A 27,510-nucleotide genomic window follows, 5' to 3' on the forward strand; every position below is an offset into this window, starting at 1 on the left:
TTTCATCTTCACCTGAGAAAGTAGATTCCTCGTCTCTACATCCTCCATTTGTTTTGGCTCTTGATTATGAAGGCTCAAATTCAAGATAGGGTAGGCCATTGTTTTGGGTCTTTGGCAAGGCACAAGTGTAGGTCAGAGTGAGTGTTTATGGTTTGAGCCCAGAAACAGAAAAATGTGTCCTTTAAAAAATCAGCAGGCAAGTACGGTTATAAAAATGCTGATGGAAGGTTATTTTTCTCCTTAAAGATTTGTTTGTTATTATTTTATGTGTGTGAGTGTTTCCCCGGCATGTGTGTCTGTGTACCACATGTATAATTGGTGTCGGCGGAGACCGAAAAGGACATTGGGCCCTCTGGGACATTGGGTCCTCTGGGACATAGTATCAGATGGTTGTGAGCTGCCATATCAGTGCTGGAAAGCAAACCCAGGCCCTTTGCAAGAAGAGCAATGGCTCTTACCCCCTGAGCCATCTCTCCAACCCTTGTGGGTTCTTGCCTTAGTAGTGTCTGACTTCACAGCTTGGGCAGGAGGAGCAGTGACTCCGTGCAGGAGAGCAGCGCATACAGAACTGACGTTTGTAAGGCTCGCAGATTTGGCTTCAGTGAGCATTGCTGGCTTTGCGAGCATGGATGACATCTTGTCCTTGTGTCCCTGTGATGCCTACCACAGAGTGTGGGAGCACACTCATAACAGCCAGTGACCAAAGCCTCGCAGGAGTCCAGATGAGAGCATGAGCAAGGAAACTTTCTGTTGGAGCTGCAAAGGGCATTGGAGACCAAGGGTCCTGGCCTTCCGACCGATGCGGATCTGAGTACCAGAGAGGAGGCATATGGAGCACACATGCATTGGCCAGGAGTTATGAGGGTCATTTTTCTGCCTCTGGGCTCGGTGTTCTTCTTGCACTAAGGAGCTGAGGGGGTGACTCTGCCTGGGACTCCAGAGGACACTTATGTACAGGCACAGCAGAGTTCCCACTGGAGGTTTTCCCCTCACCCACCATTGCAAAATTTATACCTCTCTTGGCTTCTCTTGCCATCCGTCCTTTCTACTCTCCATTTTCCAGTTTACTGTGTTGCTACTAGAGAAATTATTCTACCCAAGTCAAAATGTAGTGGGGAGTGCTTCTCAAGAGCGAGTTGGGGTGAGAGAAACCAAACACCAGAAAGCCCCTCTCACTGATGTCAGAGCACTTGTCTGTCCCACCACATAGCTATGCTGCACCAATGAGACAGTCAGAGAAAGAAAATTTAGTTTAAATATCTTAATTGGCTTTTATTTGTGATTCTAGAATCCTGTAAAGTCCTGATGAGCTGAGTGAGGGTGTGGCCTTACTGACAAAAGGGCTGAGGACAAGAGAACACAGAAGACAAACCAAAAAAATGTATTGGTCATTTCATAATTATTTCCTTGTAAGCTTTAGAGCAGGGGTTCTCACCCTTCCTAATGCTGCAGCCCTTTAATACAGTTCCTCATGGTGTGGTGACCCTCAACCATAAAATTATTTCATGCACTTACTTCATAAGTGTATTTTTACTATTGTTATGAATCATAATATAAATACCTAATATGCAGGGTATTTGATATGTGACCCCCAAAGGGGTGGTGACCCACAGGTTGGGAACCACTGCCTTAGAGAGACTTCATTATAATGTTGGCTAAAGCTGGCCTTTTGTGGATGTGGCTGTTATCTGTCTCCTGCTCTCTTGGGAGGTCCGATAACTTGGTTTCAACTTAGTAGCTTAGAACTTCAGCATAAGTTGATTCTATCTTGTCTGGCTTATTGCCTGCCCCTGGTGCTTTAGCTCAGTCCAAACCAGTGGGCTCCTGGAAATGATATTTAACACATTAGGATCATGAATATCCCAGGCATGCAGTATCTAGTGTAAAGTGCGAACCATAGCTGTATATGTCATTGTGAAAAAAAACCCTGCTGTGGGATATTTCACTCCTTCAGCTAATAGCATTTAAGATACCAGCCCACTTGGGCGTGGTCTCTTATACTGTAAATGCAGCTGTAAAGCATGCGCTCACCCTCTTTCTCTTTTTTATGAATAATAGAGGGTTATTTATTTAAGGGAAACTTACAGATTACTGTCCTAGATAACAGTCCTCTGCACTGACAGGAATAGAGTCTAGCAGCTGGAAGCCAGAGCCGGGAACAAGAGAGCAAGCACACACTTTACAGCTACATTTACAGTATAAGAAACCACGCCCAAGTGGGCTGGTATCTTAAAGGTTGTTGGCTGAAGAACCTCCCACACCACATCCCTTGGTCAGAACTTAACCATCATCTAACTTGCCCCAGCCCCCACCTCCACCACCCGTTGAGATTGAAGCTGGTCAGAAGAGTCACTGGTTTCATTTCATAGAGCACAGTTAATCACGGTATAAAGAAAGCAAGGCAAGTTGGTGGCACATGCCTTTAATCTCAGCGCTTGGGAGGCAAGGGCATACAGATCTCTGAGTTAGAGGCCAACCTGGTCCACATAGCAAGTTCCAGGTCAGTTAAGGCTACATAGTGAGGCCCTGTCTACAAAGAGAATGTGGGGGGTGTTGCAAAAGTCAACCAACGCAAGCATCATATTCCCTCTGGTCCTCCACCTCTGATCTACATTGCATCCTTGTCTTCCTGCATCCCTATTGAAAAACCAGTGTAGAAGCTGTCTGTTCTGGTCTGAATCCTTTTGAAATTAGCTCCAAGGCTCAAATCCTGGGTTCAGATTTTAGATTCACCACTAATTAGCTTACCATGTCTTAGGCTTGGTTATCGGATCTGTTTTATAGTTAAGGAAAGCAGATTTGGAGATAAATGCCTTAGTACTTCCTGATCAGGTTGTTGAGAACACTGAACTAAATAAATTGAGCACACAGTAAACTCACTCCACGTGCTGATAGCACAGTCGTCTAAGTAAGGCTGCAGCCCAGGTTACTGCCAGTTATTGAGGCTGTTTAACTGGAAGGCACAGCTATTTCTGCTATGTCTGCCGTTTTCTCTTAAGGCGGCTATATTTGGAGCAAGAGCATGCATATAAGGGTAATGCCCTGACCCTGGTACAGTGGGCAGAGGAACAAGTAAGTTTGTCAAGTCTCCTAGGCTCTCAAGGTAGGAGGCTTCTGAGTCCCTATCTTCATTTGCAGATAAGGGGGCGTGGTGGCCACATCACATGGTGGCAGTGGAGTGTGATGATACAGAATGTCCCGTTCTTTCCTCTTCCTATGTGGTATGTACCCATATTTCTTAAGGATAGCTGGGCCTTTCCTGTAAGTCTCTCCAGAACAAAGTTCTTCCCTAGAGGCAGAACAAAAGGGCCTAGTTCAGAGTGTGCCAGATGGCCCTAGAAGATGACCTGTATACCTCACTAGTCCTTGGTCTCCCTCCGGCAGGGACACAGAAAGGACTTAGTGTGCCGTCATCTGTTATTCCGTGAGAAACTCTGAACTCGAGCTGGAAGTGACAATTGGTGAGCTCTTCTGTGACCCTTTATCTGTAAAGAAGTGGTTCTTAACCTTTCACAGGGGTCACCTGAGGTCATCAGAAAACACAGACGTTTATATTACTATTTGTAACAGTAGCAAAATTACAGTAATAAAGTAGTAATGAAATAATTTTATGGTTGGGGGTCATCACCACATGAGGAATTGTATTAAAGGGTTGAAGGCTGAGAACCACTGCTTTGAAAGATGAGGGAATATTGAATGAATCCAGGCATTATCACAGACTTCTTTAACCTCACCTGCTACCTAGACTGTAATAAAACTGAGGCTGGACATAAAGAGAAAGTACCAAGATCAGAGCAGTCATGAACTGAAAGCTGGTCCCTGGTCTGGGTTGAGTGCCTACTGTGTGCTGGGTAAAGGTTGTTTGGCAACAAGGAGTCTAAAAAAACGAAAGACAGAGGTGTACACACCAGTCATTGTGTGGGTCCGAACTTTGGACACATGAGGCAGCTCTCCTTGGGAGAAAGTAGTAGTCCATCTGAGTCAGATCTGACAGGGGAGTCTGCAGAGAGGGAGTACCTGGAGACATGAGAAAGGACGAGCTGGCAGCTGGAGAGGCTGGTGACGCAGAACCACATTAGAAGTAAGTTGTATGTGGTTATTCCAAGAGCCCTGTGGGAGATGCAGTACCAGCTCACTGGGTGTGGAGGGTAGCTTAGAAGGGAAATGAGTAAAGAAACCAGATCAGGTATCCAGGCCACTTAGAGCAGGACAAGGAAGTGATGGCTCGAGTAGGGTAAGATACTCAGGAGGGAGCGTAGACAGGATTTGGAGTCAGGTGAGCAAATCCCTGTGGACAGGCTGTTGACTGTTCCTACCACAGTAGGGTGAGGCTTGACCCACAGGACTAATCTCTTTAATGCCTCAAAGCTTGGAGGTCTGTGCTATGTAATTTGACACTGGCCACAGCTTCCCCAAGGTTTATGTGGTCTCATGGATATGTGTCCTGCTCTGTGCTGGAATAGACCTGGCACCCCTGACCTGAGTTAGAGCTCGGGGAGATGTTAGTATGATTTTCTGTCAGTTTCTGGTCTGTGCCATTATTTGCTCTGCTAGTTACTTCTCAGGGAGAAGTCGCTAGGTCTGGGTCCTGAAGAGGAAACTTGACCAGTCTTCCTGACTGTTGGTTGCCCTGCGGCTTCCTCTCCTGGGGTTCCTGGATCTCCTGCTTTCTTTCTCCCCACAAATTTCTTTCTGGAATTTGTGCCTCTGTTTTGGGGTAGCTTTCTTGGGAATTTAGCTCCCAAGGTATGTTCTACTTTTGGGAGCTGATCCCCATCTTAGGTGGCTCTTCAGGGACAAAGGCAATACTAGGGCCTTTTCTGGGGGCCACACTCCTTATTTGTCTTTCTTAGCTCCTCCAGCCCCATGTCACACCCGCTAAGCACAAAGGGAGCATAGATGCCTTTACCAGGCAACATACCATGCTATTTAACTGCATCCTAGGTCTAGGGCCTTCTCATGAGGCTCTGCCTAAATGAAGACTGAGGGAACTGTCTCAGAGGTCAGTTTTTGAAGAGAATATGCCCTTCCTCAGAGGAGTTTGGGGGGATTAATGGCTGTGGGGTTTTAGATGGAAGAGCAGCAGAAGGCTAGCTTCTCTCACTTACTGGAATTATCTGTCCTTTCAGACTGGAGGCCAGCACTGAATCTTGCTGTCCTGGACTGTGCTGATGAGACCAATAATGATGTCTGCCGAGACTTCAACATCGCTGGCTTCCCAACTGTGAGGGTATGTGACAAAGGGGAGAGGGGAGCTGGTGATGGCTCCAGCTGAGCAGGTAGCCCCTGCTCTGCATTCCCTGCTACCTCCCTGGGCTTCTGAGCTCCAATGAGCTCTCTGATGCTTCTGGGCCTGAGTCTTTAAAGTCCTGGCTTCTGGAGCACTGTCCACCCTCTGGTGCACTGTTTTAGAGAGAGGCAGAAAAGGAGGGGCTCTTCGTCCTGAGAAAGTCTGTCTTTATGACGGAGATGGCACGTGGGAATGCTGGGGTGGGAAGATTTCTGCGTTGTGTTGTAATGTAGTCATCACACAGGCTAGTGTGCTGCTAGCTCTCAAGGTCATTTTTAGTTCTCACTTCTGACCTCCCACTCTTGGAGGCCTGACCATACTCTACAACCTTTCTGTAGACAGGATCATCCTCTGGGCCTATTGTTCTTCAGAGACACTGGGATACTTCATCCTTATCAAGGAAAAGCTTTGACACAGAAATACACCAGCGTGGCTTAGGGGATTGCCTCACCCCCATAGTCAAAATGTGCAGTGCTTCATTCAGATGGCAGAGCTTCCAGGGGCAGAAGTCACCAACATCCAAGGCATGCGGGTCCTCGTACTCCAGCTCTGGCAGTACACATTCTCATGAGCTTTCTGATGATCCTCCGTCAGTGATCACAGGACACCAGCGATTCTTTTAAAAAATAGTTTTTAATATCCACGTTGTGGTAGCACACACTTTTAATCCCAGCGCTCAGGAGGCAGAGGCAGGTGAATCTCTGAGTTCAAGGTCAGCTTGGTCTACAGAGTGAGTTCCAGGGCATCCAGGACTATACAGAGAAACCCTGTCTCAAAAAAAAAAAGAGAAAAAAATAGTTTTTAATTTTATGTGCCTTGACGTTTGGCCTGCATGTGTGAGGGTGTTGATTCCCTAGAACTGGAGTTATAGACAGTCTAGACAGTTATAGACAGTTGTGGACTACTGTGTGACTGGGAATTCCAGGTCCTCTGGAAGAGCAGCCAGTGCCCTTAACTTCTGAGCCATCTCTCCAGCCTCCCAACAAGTTAATGTCTGGACAGTTACCATGGTTCTTAAGAGTCCAAAATGATGCAGTTGTAGCAGTTAGGGGAAGGGTCCTCCCAGGGCTCAGCCCTGCCCACAGAATGACAGCTACATAAGCAATTTCTCTATAACCAATAAGAATAATCAGGAGATGCCTTTGAAGGCTGAAATGCCAAATATTATCCCTGGGACAATGTATCTCTGATTTCAGGGACCTCAAGTTTCAGTCCAGTCTACAAGTCTGATCACTTAGCAGTTTCGTCTGTAGGAGTGCCCATCTCTGACCCCCACTGGACTCCGAGGCTCCCCATCACTTCCTAAATGGTTACCACTTAAAATCAGGACCCAGGTCATGTTCTCAGACCAGGTTGCTTTGAGGAACAGTGTGGCAAAACAGTGTCTACTGCCACATCCCCCAGTACGCTCTTAGCAGTCACCACTCTAAGTAGAAAGTCTCCCTGGCAAAGACATTGCTTGTCCTCTCCTCCAGGATGTGTAACAAGGTATTTCAGTGGGGATGCTCTGTGCAGACCCAGAGTGAGCGATACAAAGTGGGAAGCTGTGGGAACCCCAGTGTAGCAGCTGAAGCCATCATCCATAGTGAGCCCTGAACCCTGGGGGTTAGCTACTGTATAGCTCACAGGGAGACCATTCAGGACATGAGCTGGAGCTTTCTGTTCAGCCAGGGAGCTGCCAGATATAGGGTGTGAGGAGGAGGCCAGGTAGGTGCAGGTTCAGAGGCTCCTCAGCACCTACCGAAGTCACGCAGTACACGCAGCCTGGATGCCTCAAGTGACTAATCACCTTACCTGCCCAGCTGACTGTGGGAGAGCCTGGGAGGGACCTTACCTAGTCCTTCTGGCTTTCCTTTATTTCCAGACCGGTAGCGCCTGACTGGGCCAGTTCAGTAGACAGCTGTCCATTTCCTAAGCTCTTGTCTGGCCTCCCTTGGCACAGCTTTGTTTCCCTGAGGAACCTGCTGCTTAGTTTCATCTGAGGGGAAGCACCCAGCGAGTGCCCTGTCCTTAGCGCTCTAGAAGATGGCCAGGTGGTTCATGCTGTTGCTGGGCCTCTGCTGCAAGACTCTAAGCAGTGCCTTTTAGATGACCTCTTTCCCAGTTTCTTTCTTTCTTTCTTTCTTTCTTTTTTTTGGTTTTTCGAGACAGGGTTTCTCTGTGGTTTTGGAGCCTGTCCTGGAACTAGCTCTTGTAGACCAGGCTGGTCTTGAACTCACAGAGATCCGCCTGCCTCTGCCTCCCAAGTGCTGGGATTAAAAGTGTGCACCACCACCGCCCGGCTTAGATGACCTCTTTAAATGACTACTGTGACCTGCACTAAGAAATATGCATTTCCACTTTTGGGTATATACCCAAAGGACGCTCAATCGTACCACAAGGACATGTGCTTAACCATGTTCATAGCATCATTGTTTGTCATAGCCAGAACCTGGAAATAACCTAAATGCCCCTCTACTGAAGAATGGATAAGGAAAATTTGGAGTACTACACAGCAGAAAAAAAAAGAATGACATCTTGAAATTTGCAAGCAAATGGATGGAGCTAGAAAACATCATATTGAGTGAGGTAACTCAGACCCAGAAAGACAAATATCAAATGTACTCACTCATAAATGGCTTTAGAAATAAAACAAAGAAAATCAGCTTACAATTCACAACCCCAGAGAACCTAGACAACAATGAGGACCCTAAGAGAGACATGCAAAGATCTAATGCACATGGGAAGTAGAAAAAGACAAGATCTCCTGAGTAAATTGGGAGCATGGGGACTATGGGAGAGGGTTGAAGGGGAGAGGAGAGGAAGGGAGGAGAGCAGAGAAAAATATATAGCTCAATAAAATCAATTTAAAAAAGTGCTTATTTTACATTGTGATCCTAAATTTGGTTTGTGTTAACTATTGCTAAAGTAAAAGTTTAATGATATTTTTTGTTTCACTTAAAAAAAACCATAACTGTCCTTCTCTAAACTGACTACTTTCCAGCTCACTGCTAGGTTGTTTCTAGCATGTTTTAAATCAGTACTCACACATTTCAGATCTCAGTCTTGCTATGAAAACCTAAAGTGCCAGGCTCCCTAAAAAACAGAACACATTTGAAAAATCAGCCTTCCAGCTAGATAGCAATACTGCCCTAACTACTGCCCTCCAGGGGCCAGACCCTGTCTTTGCTCACTACTCTTAAAGGTTGTGAGAGCCTGAGGTGAGGACCCATGGTGGGACACACCATTCTAGTGCATGACATGGGTCAGTGCTCTTTTTCTCTGCCTCCGGCCCTTGCCAATGAGTACACGTTGGTCTCCCAGTGGTCCAGCCAGTTTAGAAAGTCCCTAGCCCTGAAGGCCAGGATCTTGCTCTGTCAGGTCCCAATTAGGCCAGAGTAGAAGAAAAGAAAGGCGCAGGGAGGAGGGAGGTGAGTTTGCAGTGGGTTTGGGCTGAACAAGCAGTAGGCCACAGCAGTGCCCCTCGTTAGGTGGTGAAGGCCTACTTAGTGGTCTCTGAAAAGATCACCAATGCAGATGCAAACTCACTGTTCCACTGCTCACTGTGTGTGGCAAAGGAAGTCACTTAAAGGCCCGACCAGAGTCTCAGATTTCCTGTCTATAAAAATGGGTGAACACTATCTATTAATAAGATCGCCAAGTATAAGAAAGGCCTTACCTGTGGAAGTGCCCAGGCACTGGCATTTTGTGGAGCTTGGTAAGTGTTAGTTTTCTTCTTGTTTCTTGTCCCCTGGATCTAATGGCAGTTTCTGTGTGGTGGGTGTATCCTAGGCACAGAGTAGCTTGGGCAGGGAAGGTGAGAACTGGCCCCCTATTATGGGCAGAACTGTGTGGCATGTTGCACAGAGGCTCGTGTTCAGGGGTAAAGTAGGGCAAGGGAAGTAGGACCCCAAGAATGGCAGGTCCTTGAGAGCCAAATAGAGTATGGAGCGCTGTGGAGTGCAGAGTCTGGGCTGTTGCTTTATAGAACTCTTACTAGAAGCCTGTAGCCAGATGGTGAGTTTTCAGGAGGAGAGAGAGAATTCAGGTCTCCTACCTCTGCTGTCTGTCATCCAGCCCCTCTACAGTGATCTTTCACAGCACAGAAACTAAGTAGCTAAGGCAATTGGTCTTTCTGAGCTCAGAATAAAATATTTGTAGACTTGATTATGTTTCTGAAAACTGGTCCTATATGCTTGACTCCAGTGCCACCACCAGTCTTCCTGGAACTCTGTTTAGCTGTTGTCTTGTATTGTGCTAACAGCTGCCGTGCTATTGTGGAAAGACCATAGCAGCAAGTCCAGGGAGACAGAAGTGCCTTCCTGTCTCAGGGCTGGAGAGATGCCTCAATGATTAAAAGCCTTGTTGCTTTTACAGAGGACCCGGGTTCAGCTCTCATTACCTCCATGGTGGCTTAAAACCACCCTTAGCCCCAGGGTATCCAATGCCCTTTTCTGACTAATGCAAGTACCAAGCACATGCATGGCAGGAAAACACACATACGCATAACATAAATCAAGGCAGGGAGGGGGGGACCCTGAACAAATGAACTGCTGCCTGTTGTCATCTTTTCAGGGGTAATTGACCTCAATAGGCACACACCTCCAGTGGCTGACTTAACAAGGATGTATTTTCCTAAGAGGACAAAAATGTGCCCTGACTAGATTTCCACTTAAGCTTTCGAGATGATGAAAGGGCTATGGCTGCTGGACTGGACAGCTAAGATGCTAGACACTATACCAGGTACAGTAGGGCTTGCAGTGATGTATAAGCTGTTAGCACTACCCAAGTCAGGCAGGTGGGTGGGTGCCTTAGTCACTGTTCTGTTGCTCTGAAGAGACACCATGACCAGGCAACTCTTACAGAGATTTAACTGGGCCTTGCTTACAGTTTCAGAGGGCTAGTTCATCATCATCATGGTGGGGAGCATGGTGGCATGCAGTCAGGCACACTGCTGGGAAAGTAGTTGAGGGCTATGTTTTGCTCTGCAGCCAGTGGGGGTTGAGGAGACAGACACTGGGCCTGACATGGGCTTTTGAAACCTCAAAGCCCATCCCCACCTCCCCCATCCCCCTGACAACAAGGCCACACCTTCTAATCGTTCTTAAATAATGTCAGTCTCTGTTGACTAAGCATTCACACATATGAGCCTGTGGAAGCCATTCTTATTCAAACCACCACAGTGGGTTACTAGACAAAAGTTCAGGTTGAAGGTCATTGTGGTTGAAGTGTATGGCATGGTGGAAGGTCAGTTTGGGTTCAAATCTGGAAAGAAATGCCTTAAATATATTGAGTTTGGATCTTACTCATAGCCCATGTAGACATATGGCAATGGGAAGAGGAATCCCAAAATTATTCCTTAGAGAAGGAAACAGTGGCAAGGAGGAAGACAATTGAATACAAGATTGAGAGGGTCTCTCTCTCTCTCTCTCTCTCTCTCTCTCTCTCTCTCTCTCTCTCTCTCTCTCTCTCTCTCTCTCTCTCGGTGTGTGTGTGTATGTGTGTGTACTTTCAGGAGTACCATGTAGATTCTAGGGATTGAACTCAGGCAGTCAAAGTTGGCTGTGAGCCCTTTGCTATTGAGCCACCTCTCTGGCTGAGGATTGACATCTCTGACTCATGAAGAGAACGCAAATAGGGACTAATGTAATAGATCAGGAACTAGGTTTTCACTTATTGGCCCTAGTCTAGACAAGGTGAGAGGTTTTGTTGGCAGGTGACAGTGCTGTTGAAGAGGTATCCCCAAGGCAGAGTCACAGAACTCGCCAGATGACTGGATGGATGGGGGTTGTAGGGAAGGGATGTGCTAGTTTGGGTAACAGGGAGGAGTACTGATTGCTGGGCGAGATAAAACACAGGTGCAGAAGTAGGTTGGTGTGTGGGTAGGGGTGCCTTGACACCTCTGTGGAGTTTACCAGGAGCAACCAGAAGTCTAGGACAGGTAAGGACCTGAGACACAGGCTAAGATAGTCAGTCAGCTGAGCAAAGTGAACGACTTGGCAATGGAGAAACAGCAGCTTTGTTCTTGAGTCTTTCATTCTTTCATTTGAAAGTGTAAACTGAGCCCGTCCTCCTGATGGGGCCTTTAAGGGATTTTTAAACGAAGAATGACATGATTTGATGTGTAGCAGCAGGAGAAAGACTAAGAGAAGCTGGTGGTAATGACAGTGACCCAGGAGAGCAGCCAAGGGCGAAGTTAGGACAAGGGCTAAGAGCCAAGAAGGGCTAACAACCAGGGAGGGTGGCAACATGAAAAGAGAGGGAGGGGGAAGGAAGAAGGGAGGGAGAAAAGAAGAAGGAAGGAAGACAGGAAAGAGATAGTTTCAAGAAAATGTGCATTGGAAACAAAAGCTAGGCAGGAGGTGGGAAACAGTGAACAGGCAGTGCCTGGGGTGCTTGGGACCGGCTAGGGAGAGTCATCACACAGCTTTCCTGAGTGATTTCAGCTGAGTGGTGGGCTCCGAGGAGTGGGGAGAGATTCGGGGAGCAGAAGAGATTTGGCAGTGCAGGGGAACAGGAAATGCAGTGACTGAAGAAAGAAGGAAGGCCTGCCTCTTGTCCTGCCCTTTTTCCCTTCTGTGCTACAGTTTGCATGAGCCTTCTTAAGATCTCTTTATAGCCTAGGAGAGGAGCTGGTAGAGAAAGGGTGTAATGAGAAAGACATTAGAGGTGTAGGGCCACTTTCTCAGAGGATACTACTGTCCTGAAGGTGGATAGGAAGTTTCTGAATGCTGAGAAGGCCACGTGGTCATGGCACAGAACTTCCTTTATCATGTACTTTGTGGCAGGGGCCTCCTGAGTCACTCTTGGTTTCAACTCAGAGTTCCTGTGCTAGATTAGAACCTTAGAACCTTGAAATTTAGGGCGAAAGAGATACCTTTTGTTAGATGGCAGGGAGAATGCCACCTCCTTTTTTTTTTTTAAAGATTTATTTATTATGTATACAATGTTCTGCCTTCCTGTGTCCTTGCAGGCCAGAAGTTGGCACTAGATTTATTACAGGTGGTGATGAGCCACCATGTGGTTGCTAGGAATTGAATTCAGGACCTCTGGAAGAACAATCAGCGCTCTTAACCACTGAGCCATCTCTCCAGCCCTGCCACCTCCTTTTAAAACAAGTATTTGCCCAGACTTTGGCGGCCTGATGGCTGATGAAGGAAAGGTGCCATGTTCTGCAGAGCTGAATATGACTGCTACAGCTCTGAGGAAGCTCCCCATTGAAGGCTGGTCCATGACTTGGGAGGTCTAGAAGGAAGCTGAAGTCTGTCTTGTCAGTGCAGAAGTGAGTGTGTGCAGCTGCAGGACCACACCGAGCAAACCACCCTGCGGTGGCACATTTGTCCTTTTCTGAGAAGCAATGCTTATCCATAAAGATTCTAATGTGTGTTATAAACTAGATTTCATGTCACAGAAATTCAGGATATTTGTGATTATTTTACAAGTATTAGAATAATAATTTTACTAGGTCAAGATTTGTTCAGTAAGTGTCAAGAACATGGGTGTACTGTGGCATATGGAGATGGGTTGTTTTCATTTGTGAATAAAGTATTGCATTTGTATTTCGAAAAGGGAACGGAGTAGAGAGCAGGAGCAAAGGCAGTGAGGTCACAGGAAGCCGGCAAAGATGGGGGAGGGGGAATCACTGGTTTCTGCAGTCTCTTACTCGTGTGAATTTTCCCTTCCTGCCTACCCATGAATGGAACAGACCAGTCCTAGCTGGTCAGTGTTTCCTGGTGCTAAAAGGGTGTGTATATAGAAGGGAATGATGGTGGTTGACATTTACTGAGTCCATTATTAGATGTACCTTAATTACTTTAGCTTTTATGTTATTGAATCTTATAACAATTCTAGGCTGGTGCTGCCATTCTCATTTTAAAGATCAGGATACTAAGGTTTAGAGAAGCTAAAGGGTTTCCCAAGGCCACACAGCAAGAACATAGCAGAGCCAGGTCTTGAACCCTATGGCTGCAGCTAACCACCTGCTTCAGATAAGACTGAGGTTTGAGGTCCTCATGAAGGAGCCTTCAGGCTCTTCTGCAGATAGCTGAGTATCTTGCAGGACAACCAAAGTCTCCCTCAGATAGGAGGACATAGGCAAGAGCCCTGCAGCCATCTTGCCCCGTGGGCAGAAGCCCAGGTTGTAAGTTGCCTAGTGCTCTCTCTGCCCTCTCACTCTGACGACAGACTGTCACACATATGGGGAAAGAGGACAACATGATGTCGAAAGGGGTCCATGTGCTGCAGTCTTGTTTTTCTGGGGCACAGGTCCACCACTCTGTAGGTTCTGTCCTGGATTCTTGACCCTTGGCCTAGTGCCATGATGGCTGGGAGTCTCACTGAGGACACACCGGCCTCAGAGACCCATTTCTAGGAAAAGGCGGAAGGACAGATGGGTACATGGGAAGCTAACATGTGCCAAGGAATCACATTCTTCTTCAGATGGCCTGCGTGAAGGCCATCGGTGACTTTTCTCTCACTGAATAGCTTACATAGCAATGTGCAGGTACCAGTGCTTCGTGGAGCTGGTCTCTAGTGAAGTTTCTGAGCTGCTGCCTCGGGTTCTAACAGTGCTCTGGCACTGGAGAGGGATTGAATGTGAGGACACTAGATAAGGTCCCAGAACAAAATCTCCATGATCTCACTTACAGGTGAAGAAGGTGGGACTGAAAAAAGATAAGTAGTCTGTCCAAAGTCACCCAATTTAAATACAGGCCCACCTGACATCACCACTGACTCTTGTCTGTTTGTTTGCAGTTTTTTAAGGCCTTCTCCAAGAATAGTTCTGGAACAACATTGTCAGGTGGGTGCTCTGACTCTGGCTGCTGTGTTGGCATTACCAGTATCTTCTCTCTAGCCCTTCTGCTTTTACCTGGGTCCTTAGGGGGTCAAGAAAACCCTTCACAAAGGTAAAGAGGTCCCCAAGTGAAGTCTGTTTGTTTTCCCACATATGTCTCCTTAGTCAGCCTGGGAGATGCCTCAGCAAAGCCCATTTGAGCAGCCCTTCAAGTGTGACCTGTCCAAAGTCCTGGGTTTGTGGGTGGGACACCATCTTCCCAGAATAGCCCTAAACTGGCAGCCAATTCTAAGGGACATCATTCTGTCCTTGGGATCCTTGACCCTTGGCTAAGTGCCGTGACGGGCTGGGAGTTCTCACTGAGGAGACACCAGCCTCAGAGACCTATTTCCAGGAAACGGAGCAGGGGCACATGGGCACCTTGCTCTTCAGATGGCCTCCGTCAGTGACACATCACTGCTCACTAGTTAGCTCCCAGTACGATGGGCAGGGATGGGGCTTCTTGCTTTGCTTTAGGCCATAAGAGCCCTCACCCCACCCTCTTCCAAGAGGAGGGCTGGCATGTGCTTCTTCTTGGAATTGGTTTGGGGATCCTTGTTTGTGAGTGAAACTGACAAGGATACAGGAGTCTGTTCTGTCCTGATGCCCTCTTTCTGTTCTCATTTGTAGTGGCCGGTGCTAATGTGCAGACACTACGTAGGAGGCTCATTGATGCTCTGGAGTCCCACCGTGACAAATGGCCCTCAGCCTGTCCGCCTCTGCATCCTGCCAAGTATTTTGGGTTGGGGCAGGCTTAGAGTAGTATAGGCCAGGGGCCCTAGCATGGAGAAGGTGTTGGGAGCCATGGGGCAGAGGACCCACATTGATTCTTCCTGTGCCCTTTACCTATGCGGTAGATACACCAATGTGCCAGACATACTTTAGAGTAGCTGGCAGTGACTTCTTTTTGCTTCAGATGTTGAGGAGCCCCGTCCTTTGAGGGCTGGCTGAGGGTTGAGGGCCTGACCTGCTAGGGGGAAGAAGAAAAATGTGTGATGGAGTTCTCCAGATCACGCTGCTGCTGCTGCTCCTGTCGGGTCCTCAGGAGCTTTGTGAGTGCAGGATGTTTTCTCTGGCCTAGTCCAGGGAAGGCCACTGGCAAGTGAGAGGACAGAGGAGATGAAATTTGGAAGAAAAGGCTAGGATGTTCAGAAGAGTAAAGCCCTGTTTGTAAACTGAAAATGGTCAACTGGTCAGCTGGTGTTGAATCCAATTAACAATGACTCCTTTATCATCTTCCCCAATTCCTTATTTTCCTAGAAGGTCTTATAGAGACCTTGGGCCAAGTATATATTCCTAATGTAGGTTAGACTCCATCTGTGGTGATTGTTGCCCCCCATGATAAACATTTTAAAAGAAGGGAGGATTTGTTTTGACTCATTATTTTAGAAGTTTCAACACATGTGGCAAGAGCCATTATTTGGGGTCTAAGATGATACAGAATATCATGTAGCCAGAGCTGCACGTCTCATGGCAGCCAAGCAAGAGCAAAAAAAAAAAAAAAACAAAACAACAACAACAAAAAACAGTTCAGGACAATATAGTCCCCAGGGACATGTGCACAGTTGTGTTGTGTATTTATTCCTGATTCTGACATCAAATACAAAGCCATACGCTGGGTGATCTACTGATCAGAACCCTCATGAACCTCAGTGATTGGACCACTGGCAGAGAGCTAAGCCTTCAATGCATGAACCTTTTCTGGGGACATTTCATATCCAAGCCATAACGTCATTCCACTAGAAAATGTACAGTAGCCTGTACCCCGTTCCTTTTTTTCATTTCCTCATGGCTGTGTCTCTGTCTCATTCTCTTACACACACCCACACCCATACACACACACACACACACACATTCACAGAGAGAGAGAGAGAGAGAAAGACGTCCTTTATAGTACATTTTCTGTACTGGGAACCTTAAAAGCAACAAACTGGCCAAATCTGTCAACCTGTCTCAAAGTGATCCTTTTGATGCCTTTAGGAAGAATATAGGCAGATACACGTGATGAAACTTGAACTACCTCTTCCAGAAGGCTGAGGACTTGCTCCTCTGCCAGCCTAGGGTAGGTATGAGGATGTGGTCAGAGAGACTGGCCACCTAATGCCACCCAGAGGTTGATGTTATCTACAGAACTTCTTTTGTGTCTCTCTGGCATATCCCTTCATACTGACACCAGGTTGGATTCTAGCATTGACCTGCCATCACCCTTTCTGTTTGGAGGTATGTGCTCCATGTCCTTGGGTTAAGAGCAGGGAAGTGAGACACCAGGGTGAGAATAAAGGAAGGTGCTTCTCCCCTTACCCATGTGCCTTGTCGCTTGACCTCCTCTCATGCCTATGCTGGGTGCTGTCTTTTAACTGGAATGAAGAGAAGTAATTTTCTTTGAGTTTTTAAAAACAACCTGTAGCTTAGTTCTCTGGTTGAGAGATAGAATTTACCTTCTTAATCATTTCTATCCAAGAAGGCTGTGCCTCATTCTCCTCACCTTGAGCAGAAGAGGTTGGATTCATTGGCTTCTACATTCTCCAGACCCAGGACTCTAGGTCACTGCTTCCCTGTTCAGAGAGGAAAGCGTTGCTCTCCCACTGGTCATGACTTGCCGTGGATCAGGGCTTGTGTTTAATGGGTTCTAATCACCAGTCTCTTAGGGAACCAGTAAAACCGTCTTCAGTAAGCTTGGGCCTTACCCAGAACGTGGAGACAGCTGGTCCCCACCACTTCTCCCCAGCCTGCCTCCTCTGACTCCTAAAAGGGAGAGAAAGAAAAATATAAGACAATAAAGCCCATGGTGGGTCAAATGAGAAGATTAGGTAGCATGGGTGGCATCCTCTGAGACTGAAGGTTTGGTGTCCTTCCATTGCTGGCTGGCAGAGGGAGGCCGCATTGGAAGTCCTGCAGCCTCGGGGTCCTCACCTCATCTCCACGGGCTATGGAGGAAAAGTGACCCCATTCGTCTCTTACAGGATGGAGGAGATCAAAGAATTCTTTGCAAAAAATAACACAGAGTACCTGGCCCTGATCTTTGAAGACAAAAACTCCTACGTGGGCAGAGAGGTGAGCTGCTCAGCTTCCCTGAGTCTCAGAAGAGTCCCTGGGGAGGGATCTCAGAGCAGACCAATGCAGACAGCTGGTCCTTGTACGCCTATTAGCTAGGCACTGCCTGACCCCTGCTGGGGCATATGGGAAGTGTAGCTACCTTTCCACTTGAAAGGTTAGTATCTGTTCTCTCCTCTCTCTCTCTGAAACTAAAAGTAGTACCTGCTGTTTATTGAATCTAGGACTAGATACCAACACATATCTGCTAATCCCTAAACTTCAGAAAGCGGGATAATATGTCTGGGATCACACGGCTAGTAATGTGGAAGAGGGCAGTTTGACTCAAAACCTGTGTTGTTCCTTCACTGCCCTACCTACATAGAATTGGGGTTAAAAGGGGGGAGGGGAGAGAGGAAATCAGATACATGAGAATTAACCTGGTCCTTCCTGAGGAAATTGGATCCTTGGCCAGCAGTGCAGACTGCACTTCTCCATCAGTTCAAGGAATATTTTGGTCAAGTTGCCCAACTTTTTCTGAGCCTTATTCCTAGCTATTGAATAGAAGTAGCTATGTTTAGTCATATTAGAAAGCTCAGTAAGGCAATTTAGATAAAGAGCTTGAATGACTGGCCAGCTTGCAGAGGGACTTTATAAAGATTCACCTCTTCGCCTGCCATAGAGAGCGCCCACTATGGTGCTGGTTCACAGACTTACCACAGATGGCTTGGGAGCCTTTCTTGGTGCCAGGTGGGTGTGCCAAGACCATGCTGTCCCAAGACCATGTTCCAAGCTGGGAGAAGAAACCTGAGGGGGTGATCTTAGATACTACTGTGGACAGGACAGTTTTCCTTTCAGCTCTTCAGAGTGTAGTTAGGGGAACTGCCAGCAGTTCTCTTAGAGTGCCTGGCCCTCCGGGGTCACTGTCTGTGTCTTGGTTAGGCCTGTCAAACACAGGTGGTTGACAGATGGATGCTGATTAGAATAAGTTCTCCCTTCACCGCACACAACATCACTCAGTTCTACACTGTGCTTCCTCAGCTACAAAACAGGACTGTTTACTATTACTGTCTGTTCTGCTTACAGAATAGCATTGGGTTTGATTTGGTTTTGTTGAGATAGAGCTCCACATAATTCAGGCAGACCTATGACTCACTAGGTAACTGAGACTGGCCTTGTCTTGGTCAGTGTTCTATTGCTGTGAAGAGACACCATGATCACAGCAACTCTTATAAAAGAAAGCATTTAATTGGGGCTGGCTTACAGTTCAGAAGTTTAGTCCATTGTCATCATAGCAGGGACATGGCTGCATGCAGGCAGACAGGGTAGTGGTGAAGTAAAGAATTCTATATCCTGATCCACAGGCAGCAGGAAGACAGAGCCCTGGGCCTGGCTTGGACTTTTGAAACCTCAAATCTCCCTCACTGCCCCCCTCCACTTCTTCCAACAAGGCCACACCTCCTAAATCTTTTAAATAATGCCACTCCTTAAGCGTTTAAATATATGAACCTATGGGGACCATTCTTATTCAGACCACCACATTCCACTCTACACCCCGGCCCCCATGGGCTTATTGCCATATCATAATGTGAAGATGCATTCAGTCCAACTTCAGAAGTCCCCATAGTCTCAACACTGTTTAAAAGTCTGAAGGGCAAAGTCTCTTCTGAGACTCATGGCAGTCTCTTAACTGTAACCCCCTGTAGGACCAAAATAAAAAAGCAGATTACATGCTTCCAACATACAATGGCACAGGATATACATTACCATTCCAAAAGAGAGGAAAAGGAGCATAGTGAGGAAATACTGGACCAAACAAGACTGAAAACCATCAGGGAAAACTCCAAACTCTGCTCTTCATGGCTGATATCAAATTGCTCTTCAGATCTCCACTCGTTTTACCTGTGTTGACTGAAACCCACTTCTCTCTCTTGGGCTGGTTCCACTCCCTGTTCGCAGCTCTCCTTGGCAGGTATCCCATGACTCTTGGCAACTCCAGCATCCTGGGATCTCTTGAAGGCAACCCAGGCTTCAGCTTCACAGCTTCAGGAAATGGTTTCTCTGGGCCGCCATACAAGGACTCTGCTGACACACCTGGCCTCAGAGGCTTTCCTTAGCTGTGGAGAGAGTCCACACAGCCCATTTCTTACATCCTCGACTCTGAAGCTGCCCTTCTGCTGTTTGCTGGGCTTGGAACCCACCCCCTCCTTCAGTCACGGCTTCACAGCTTTCTCTTTCCACGGTTTCTGAGCTGCTTCAGCTCTCCTTTATTCTTTTTTTTTTTTTAAGTCCAGCTTTTCTTTAGCCTTCTCCTTGAGCAAAGGATGTAGCTCCCTTACACTTCCTGTTTGCTCCTTTTCTCCTCAAACTGTATGTTTTACATTTTTTCCTTGCTCAGCTTGTTCTTTTTTATTATAGATGGACTGAGAGTGACCCTTAACAGCCACACGTCAGAGTCAATACCAAAGCTTGCCTTGAAATCTCCTCTGCCAGTCATTAATCCAAAACTCTTATTTAGCCTCGGGTCGATTCTTTGGACAAGGGCAGAAAACAGCCACATTGTTTGCCAACATTTCACAAGAACAGTTCTAGGACACTTACTTATATTCTTCTCTGAACCCTCTTGGCTGGGCCATCATAACCTACACTGCTTCCGGCCCCACTGCCTTCCACATCCCTACTAGTGTAGTATGGCCCATTAAGCCTTGCTTATTGTGTTCGGCTGCTTTCCTAATCCAAAGTCCCATTTTGCCAACAAGCAACAGGGTCAGGTCTGTCATAGCATAGTGCCCTGCTCCCTGGTGCCAACTGGACCACTACAGGCCTTTCTCCACCTCCCAAGTGCTGGGATGACAGGTATGTCCCACCATGTCCTGGTGTGTGTGTTCACACAGGCATCTGCATGCCACAGTGCACATGTGGAAGTCAGAAGGGAACCTCAGACGTCAGTCCTTACCTTCTAGTTTACTTGAGGCAGGGTCTCTCGTTCACTACTGCATGTGCCAGACTAGCTGGCCTGTGTGCTTCTGTGGCTTTTCCTGTCTTCACCTCCATTTCCCCATAGGCATAGGATTATAGATGCCTGCTATCACCCCCTCTTTTACATGAGTTCTGGGCATCTGAAGTCCAGTCCATCTACCCAGCCTAAATTATATATTTTTTAATAAATAACCTATATGTCTACCACGTGCTGGCCATTATTACAAGCATTTTAATGAGTTTAGTCAGTGCAATCTTCATAACAGCCCTCGAAGATTTCTGTTACTGTTGTCCTCATTATCATTCTGCAGGTAAGGAAGTCGAGTCAAGGGCAGGTTGGTCCTGTAGCCTCAGGATGCACCTGCCGCAGCTGTGGTGTGAAGGCCTGACAGGTCGTTGTCCCAGTGTTATTCTGAAGATTAATGTGGCATTCTAATACATAGTGTAGTACATAACAGGAGATACTGTTTTCCATTATTTCTCCCTAAAAACAAAAGGACTGTGTCTGATCAATATAGTTTTTCTAACCTAGGATACAGATATAAAGCTTTATACATGTAGAATAAAAATAAACAGCATTTTACCCTGTTCATTTGGTACTGCCATAGCACATTGCACAGTTCCAAGACCCTTATCTTGGGTGGTGTTTAGTAGTTATAACCTCAGGGTTGTATGAGCTTTCTCACAGTGGTCTGCTCAGCAAAGTTTAAGTCTAGATAGAATACAGCTGCTAGCTGCTACCCACTACCTGCTGAGCAGCAGTCCTGGTACTCAGGCTCTCTACCCGCTGGGTAAGCCCCCCACATCCTGCTGTCTCCCCAGGTAGCTCTGGACCTCTCCCAACGCCATGTACCAGTGCGCAGGGTCTTAAATACAGAGAGCGACGTGGTGAGCAAGTTTGATGTCACTGACTTTCCCTCGTGCTACCTGCTGTTTCGGAATGGCTCTATCTCCAGAGTGCCTGTGTAAGTGTGATGTCGCCCTATCTCTCCCCCCACCCCATCTATTCATTCTTCCCGCCTAGAGATGTCACTAGGAAGAACAGGCAAACAGGAGAAGCAGATGTCTGGTCCTCGGTGTGAGATAAGACCTCCAACCTTGCAGCTTAGGGTTTCTGCCTTCACCCCGAATGCTTCTAAGGCATCCACACCACTCCCTAGCCATGACACCCATCCCCTCTGTCCACAGAGGAGTTCCCTGACAGGGTGCAGACCTGGCAAGGACTCAGACATGCTGGACCTTCCCTCCCTTTCCTTTTCTAATTGCAGAAAAGTTCATTAGGAGCCAGACAATAGCCCATTCCAAAATGTCAGGAGAAAACAATCAAGCCAGCCTCAGCTGCTCTGTCAGACTCCTGCTGCCGACTGGCCTGTTAAATGGCAGCAGATGGTGCCTTGGTGCCCTCTGTAGGCAGATGATTGATGTCAGCCTGGCCCTGCAGGCAGAAATTCAGGGGGCCAAAGAGCGCAAGGCTACCCTAGCTACCCAGAAATCTGCTTCTTGCGGCTGTTAGTACCAGCCTACACTGAGGCTAAGCTAGGCAGCCTCTTGCTATTGCCATAGCCTAGGTCACCAGTGTCCTGAGGCAGGCCTCTAGAGTCCAGAAGCAGGATGCTCATAAGGGGAATGTTAGGCTAGTTCCTGGGCAGGCCCAGAGAGTGCCAGTCCTAGAGGCGAGAGGAGGCATTGTTTCCTCACTTGAGGTTGGTGAAGGAGAAAATTGTTTGTGACGATGCTGCTCCTGAGCCATCTGCTCGTTGATAGACACTGAGCTGGGGTGGCATAGCAGGGAAGCCACGCTTACTGATGCTGGCTCCCGTAGGACATCCTGTCACTGATGCTTATCGTGGCCAGACCTTTTTGAGGAGATATTTCCTACCCTTAAGACTCCAGTATTAGGAGAGAGAAATCAAAAAGATCTGGACAAACCTGGTTCTCTGCTATTGATATTATTTTTAAAATTACACACCAAACTCTGAATTCCTTGGGGAGTAATGTCACCTTGTGATGTCCTGGATCACATTTGTGGGAGGGTGACTGCCTTGAGACCAGTCATCTTTTAGTCTGTAGGGAAGACAGTCAAACCCAGTGATTCCTGTCATGGGCAGAAGTTGGTAGATTTTTGTCTTTGTGGTGAGGGGGACCCAACACAGAACTTGCACAAGCTAGGTAGGTAACAGCTCTTCTGATAAACTGTATCTCCAGTTCTCTTTGGCAGAATGGATGCTGTTCCCAGTGGAGCCCACCTGCCTAAAGACCATGGCCAAGTAATACTCAGGCCCAGTTGCTTTTTCAGTTAGGAGTTCCCCATCTGGCTGATATAAAAGGGTTTCCATAGCATGTACAGTGAATGGATGAGGTAAAGTGAGACCTAAGGGGCCAAAAACAAGATGGGAACAAGTTTAGATCGAATTTCTTGCTAAGCCTTGCTATTGGAGGGCCTCTTTACGCTCCTGACACTGGCCTGCTGTACGATTTTCCCTTTGTACTTTCTGCTCCCCTTTGCTCTCTTCCCAGGCTGATGGAGTCCAGGCCTTTCTATACATCCTACCTGCGGGGACTGTCCGGACCGACCAGGGAGGCTCCCCCGACCACAGCTGCTCCAGTCTCTGCTGAAAACATAGCTCCCACAGTGTGGAAGCTTGCAGACCAGTAAGGGCACCGGCTTCTCACGTCCATCCCTCCTCCTGCCTCTTCTCTGGCCACGGTCACATCCCCTCCACGAGCACTGTTCCTGTCACAGGGATAGCCTGCATCTGTCCCTGCATGACTGGCCTTGGCTCTTTACTGGGAACCCAACCCAAGATTTGAATGTGCTAGATAGAAACTCCCACTGAACTGCATCCCAAGCTGAGTAACGCCCTGCTGCAGACTGGGCCTTTGGGGGTCCCCGACTGCTGACCATGCTCAGGAATCTTGCTGTGGCCTCAGTGCCAGATGCGGGTTTGCCAAACAAAAGTTGCACGTTATTCCTCATAATTGAAGGAATGCTGGCTATTGCTCTCATTGCATAAGCTCAACTTTACGCAAAAGCAAGTAGAAGTCAGGTTTGGGCTGGACACGTGTAATGCCAGTACCTAGGAGGCCACAGCGGCAGGACTGTGAATTCCAGGGAGAAATCAAGAGTGTGAACGAGAAAAAGGCAAGGAGGGGGGGAAGGGAAAGGAGAAGTTGAATCAGTGTGGAGGGTTACTAGGAGGGTCTTCACTAATTTCTGTCCTGAGCAATTGTTTCGTCAGGGCCACGCATGTGCTAGACCACTGTGGGTTCCAATTTGTCTAGTGGAGTATGAGACCTGAGGTCTGGCATCTGTGTGCACATCAGCTCTGAAAGAGACAAACTGCTGCCCATGCTGCCCCCCATGCCCTTCTGCTGTACTGGTTCTCCAGCCTTAGTGAGTTGCCAGATCCTTAGCTTTTCACTCTTGCAGAGGACCAGCTTTTTTAGAGCAGTGTGTGAGTGTGTGCACTGCCCATCTGGTTTTCTGCTCCTACGCAATTTTTGCTTAGAGCAAAATGAAGCTCAACACCTTTGCGTGAGACACAGGCAGTCACTACACTAGCCTTGATGGCTGGCTTTGCTGACTACACAGGGCTGATGCCGTCTCTGCTCATAGACTTTACAGTCTCCTTTAAAGCATCCCTTCTAGAAAGTCACTCCACTGCATCTGAATGCTACAAGTATCAGGGAGTCCGCTGCCTTTTCAGGTATCCTTGTCTGTGCACAGTGTTAAGTGTGAAAGAACTGCTTGTTCTATGAGGCTCCTGGGCTTCACTTTTATAGTAAACACCATGATGCTGTCCATGGAGATGGAGACCTCTTGCTTAGTACATACCCAACTGCGTACTAAGCAAGGATGTCTGACCAGGCAGCTCAGTGCTGGTTCAAAAGGATAGCCTATAAGTAGGGGATACACAGAGAACCGGGAGAAAGATCCAGAAAGGATCTCACATCCTAGCTAATAGCAGACTTTATAGGTGAAGTGCAGTGGAAAGAGTAAACCCAGTGATAAGGAAATGAACGCATGAGGTGACACTGAATACCTGGGAGGGGCTCAGTGGGTAAAGTTCTTGTGCAAAAGATGGGCCTGGAGTTCAAGTCACTGGCACCATGTGAATGCTGGATGTAGTGACCAGCTCTAACCCCAGCACTGAGGTGTGCAGACAGGCAAATCTCAGGCTTTATAGACAGCCAGTCTAGCTGAAGTGGTGAACTCGAAGTTGAGTGCGGGGATCCTGTTTCCACAAATAAAGTGGAGAAGCAATTGAGGAAGGTGTCCCAATGCAAGCCTCTTGTCTCCACATGCAGCCACAACTGCACACATATGCACACATGTGTACACTACAACCCATGCCTGCACACAAAGGTGTCATTGACCATTGTTTATTCAGATTATCCTAATTACTGTAAGAGCTATACCAAGATCTGTGCTTGCCAGCATCTTACATCATCTCATTCTATCATAAGGCCACTTCTTAAGGTTTTATTTTTATTATTTATACCTGTGGGGGGGTCATACCCAGAAGAGGTGATCAGATTCCTTGGAGCTGGAGTTTCAGGAGGTTGTGAACCACCTGGTGTGGGTGCCAGGAACTGATATAAGGTTCTCTGAAGAGCAGTACAGTCTCTTAACTGCTAAGCTCTCTCTCCAGACCAATGAGGTCACTTCTTGAGGCAGAACATCAGAATAGCGAGGTAGGTAAACTGAGGCCAGAGGACACCACAGTGGAGATTTTGCCTGAGAGTGAAGTGTGAATAGAGTCACTGCCCATCTTGGTAGCTGACCTTGTTGGCTCTGTACCTTCAAGAGGCAGAATGGTTTGTTAGTTCTACAGGTGAAATAACCCATGGAATAGGAATTACCCAAGCTCAGAAAACTAGCTCACCATCATGCTGAGGCCAGAGCCCCGGTGTCAGGAGGCAGAGGTCGGGAAGTAGCCAACATTCAATGCCGTTTCCAGCAGTACCTGAGCTGACCCTGTGGAAGCATGGTGGACCTGGGATGGCACAGCTAGCTGGAGAGGTAGAAGACCTGACAGGTCTAGAAGCAGTATGCATACGAGCCCTGAAAGAAGAAGAGAACCTGTTTTCTTTCCTGTCTTTCTGCCATCACTGCTCCTAGCCTTGGTGGGTAGCTAAACTCCAGGCCTTTCCCTTTCCCTGTGCGAGCCCGTGTATATGCAGTCAGGCTGTTTGCCCCTAAGGGTTTTTTGCTCAAAACAGAATGAGCCTGGTTCGTGAGTTACCGAAGGGGCTAGCTCTGGACCTGGAGAGAAGGCCCTACCCACCTGCACCAAGCTGGTTTCCACCTGTTTTCAGTCAACAACCTACCTGTGAGCAGATGGGGGATGGAGACCTAGAAAAGTCATTCATCTAAGGTGCTCAGCAAATCGCTGCCAGAGCCAAGTCTGCGCACTTCTGTGACACAGGGAGTGCCCCTCTTCATTCCTTCGAGCGCCTGCGCTGTTGATGCTCCTTCTCTTCTGCTTCCTCTTGTCCTCAGCTCCAAGATCTACATGGCCGACCTGGAATCCTCTCTACATTACATCCTGCGTGTAGAAGTGGGAAAGTTCTCAGTTCTGGAGGGACATCGCCTGATGGCCCTGAAAAAGTTTGTGGCAGTATTGGCCAAGGTGAGCAGGGCCGCACGCACCTTCCTTTGTCCCTGTATTTCCCCATGTAATTAGTGTGTGTATATCTACCATATACCACACTAGCCCCTTCTTGAGTAACTCAGGTCTGACTGGACACCTGGACCCATAGCTGTCCAGGCCCCCATAGGCTGCTGCCCTCCTCTCATAACCATATTCTGTACCAGCTCCACATTGCCAGAGACCATGCCATCCTGGAGAGGAGAGGAGAGAGAGACACGGGGCCAAATAGCCCAATACCTGGGAATATGCCCAGCCATCCAGTGACTTACTCTGCCTGCTTATCTGAGTTCTCCACTTCACTCAAGCCCCAGTCTGTGGTTCCTCACTCCCTGCCATGGTGACTGGGGCAGTGGACTCTGGGCCACCAGAGTGAAGGAGGGTGCTTTCTGCACAGCTGTCTGTCTTCTCAGTCTAGCCCAGATCCGCAGGGCTAACCCTGCTCTGTACTCCCCTGCTTCTCGGAAAGGCAGCTGCTCCCTGCGGTGAAGCCCCTGGTTGTCAAGGACCTGATGCCTGGCAGCATTTAATCTCCTCACCTGCTTTGCAGAGTGGTGGCCCTGTCATTTAAGGGGCTCAGGGGCTTGAGTAACTTGACATAGTCAGCAGGACTATACCCAAGGTCTGAGGCGTTGCCATACAGAGCTGCCTTTCCCTTTCCTCCCCATCCGGCTTCCCTTCCTCCCCAGCCTGCCCTGCTTCACTGCTGAGTCAGGACTGCCTGTCCCCTGGGCCTGCTTGCTGACTCAGCCTCCCTCAGTCCCAGCAGATCTGAGCCCGCCCTTCCCAGGTCTCTGGGAACCTCCTGGTCTCTCCCTACCTCACGCATTTGCTGCCATCCCGACCCTGGCTTGGTGGCCTGTGTGTCCGTACACAGAGGACCTGTGAGAAATGCTGCCGGCAAGGCAGAGTCATTCCCATGGTAGAGAATTTGTGTGAGCATTGAGAGGGAACGAATCTAGAGCGATCCTCTGTACTGTTCTTCTACCACAGAAGTGAGGGAAAGCTGTGTGCTCCCTACCCCTGCAGACCTCAGTGAGGACACCCAGCCCAGGTCAGTCTACTACAAAGGAGTTTCTCCCGTGCTGCCTGTGTCTGTTCACAGCTGCAGGCCATCTGGTATTTAGTTTGCGCTGTGTGAGGTTGATGTGAGAGGAGACACAGAAAATACTCAGGTTAGATAGAGACCCGAACAGCACATTCCCAGAGGGGCAGGAGATGGTATGGGGGAGGTGGCCCTTTAGCCTGAAGCCAGGTCTCAGAAAAGACAGAATGGCGTTGAAGCAGACTGAGGGAAGCCAGCTGTACGGATGTCCCACAGGGGGAGCAGTGTGACCTGGGACACAGGTGGAGAGACCCATTTAACTTTTGCCTGCAAGACTGACGCATTCTGCCCTTCTTTGCTGGGGGCTTCTTTCCTGAAGAATAAGAGTCAAAGCTGTTCTCTTGCCTTGAGCTCTGGCAGGCGACTGTACAGTGCACTGGGGGGGGGGGTACTCACACCGACTGTACAGTGCACTGGGGGGGTACTCACACTGACTGTACAGTGCACTGGGGGGGTACTCACACCGACTGTACAGTGCACTGGGGGGTACTCACACCGACTGTACAGTGCACTGGTCCTCGTCCATTCTCCATTCCTCAACTCTGGGTGGGTACCCAGCATTTTAGAGCTGAATGACAGCCCAGAGAAGTGAAGCCCCTTGTCCAAGGAGAAAGCCACGCTCACATCTCATCTACCTTCC

The 27,510-nt window shown here is 48.1% G+C and overlaps 1 protein-coding gene across 2 annotated transcripts in view; it reads left to right on the plus strand.

The window, feature by feature from the left end:
* Positions 1-27,510, plus strand: part of Qsox1 (quiescin sulfhydryl oxidase 1) — a 36,819-nt gene that overhangs the window by 2,868 nt on the left and 6,441 nt on the right. For both annotated transcript variants that reach the window (XM_050135396.1, XM_050135397.1), the window contains exons 2-8: positions 5,130-5,230; positions 14,024-14,069; positions 14,733-14,835; positions 17,066-17,156; positions 20,937-21,079; positions 22,632-22,766; positions 25,618-25,747. In XM_050135396.1, the coding sequence (XP_049991353.1) occupies positions 5,130-5,230; positions 14,024-14,069; positions 14,733-14,835; positions 17,066-17,156; positions 20,937-21,079; positions 22,632-22,766; positions 25,618-25,747 (749 nt within the window). The remainder of the gene's footprint in view (positions 1-5,129; positions 5,231-14,023; positions 14,070-14,732; positions 14,836-17,065; positions 17,157-20,936; positions 21,080-22,631; positions 22,767-25,617; positions 25,748-27,510) is intronic.

The sequence above is a fragment of the Alexandromys fortis genome, unplaced genomic scaffold, assembly GCF_014885135.2.
Source record: "Alexandromys fortis isolate MF-2015 unplaced genomic scaffold, M_Fortis_MF-2015_v1.1 scaffold_21, whole genome shotgun sequence".
In the NCBI taxonomy this organism is placed as follows: domain Eukaryota; kingdom Metazoa; phylum Chordata; class Mammalia; order Rodentia; family Cricetidae; genus Alexandromys; species Alexandromys fortis.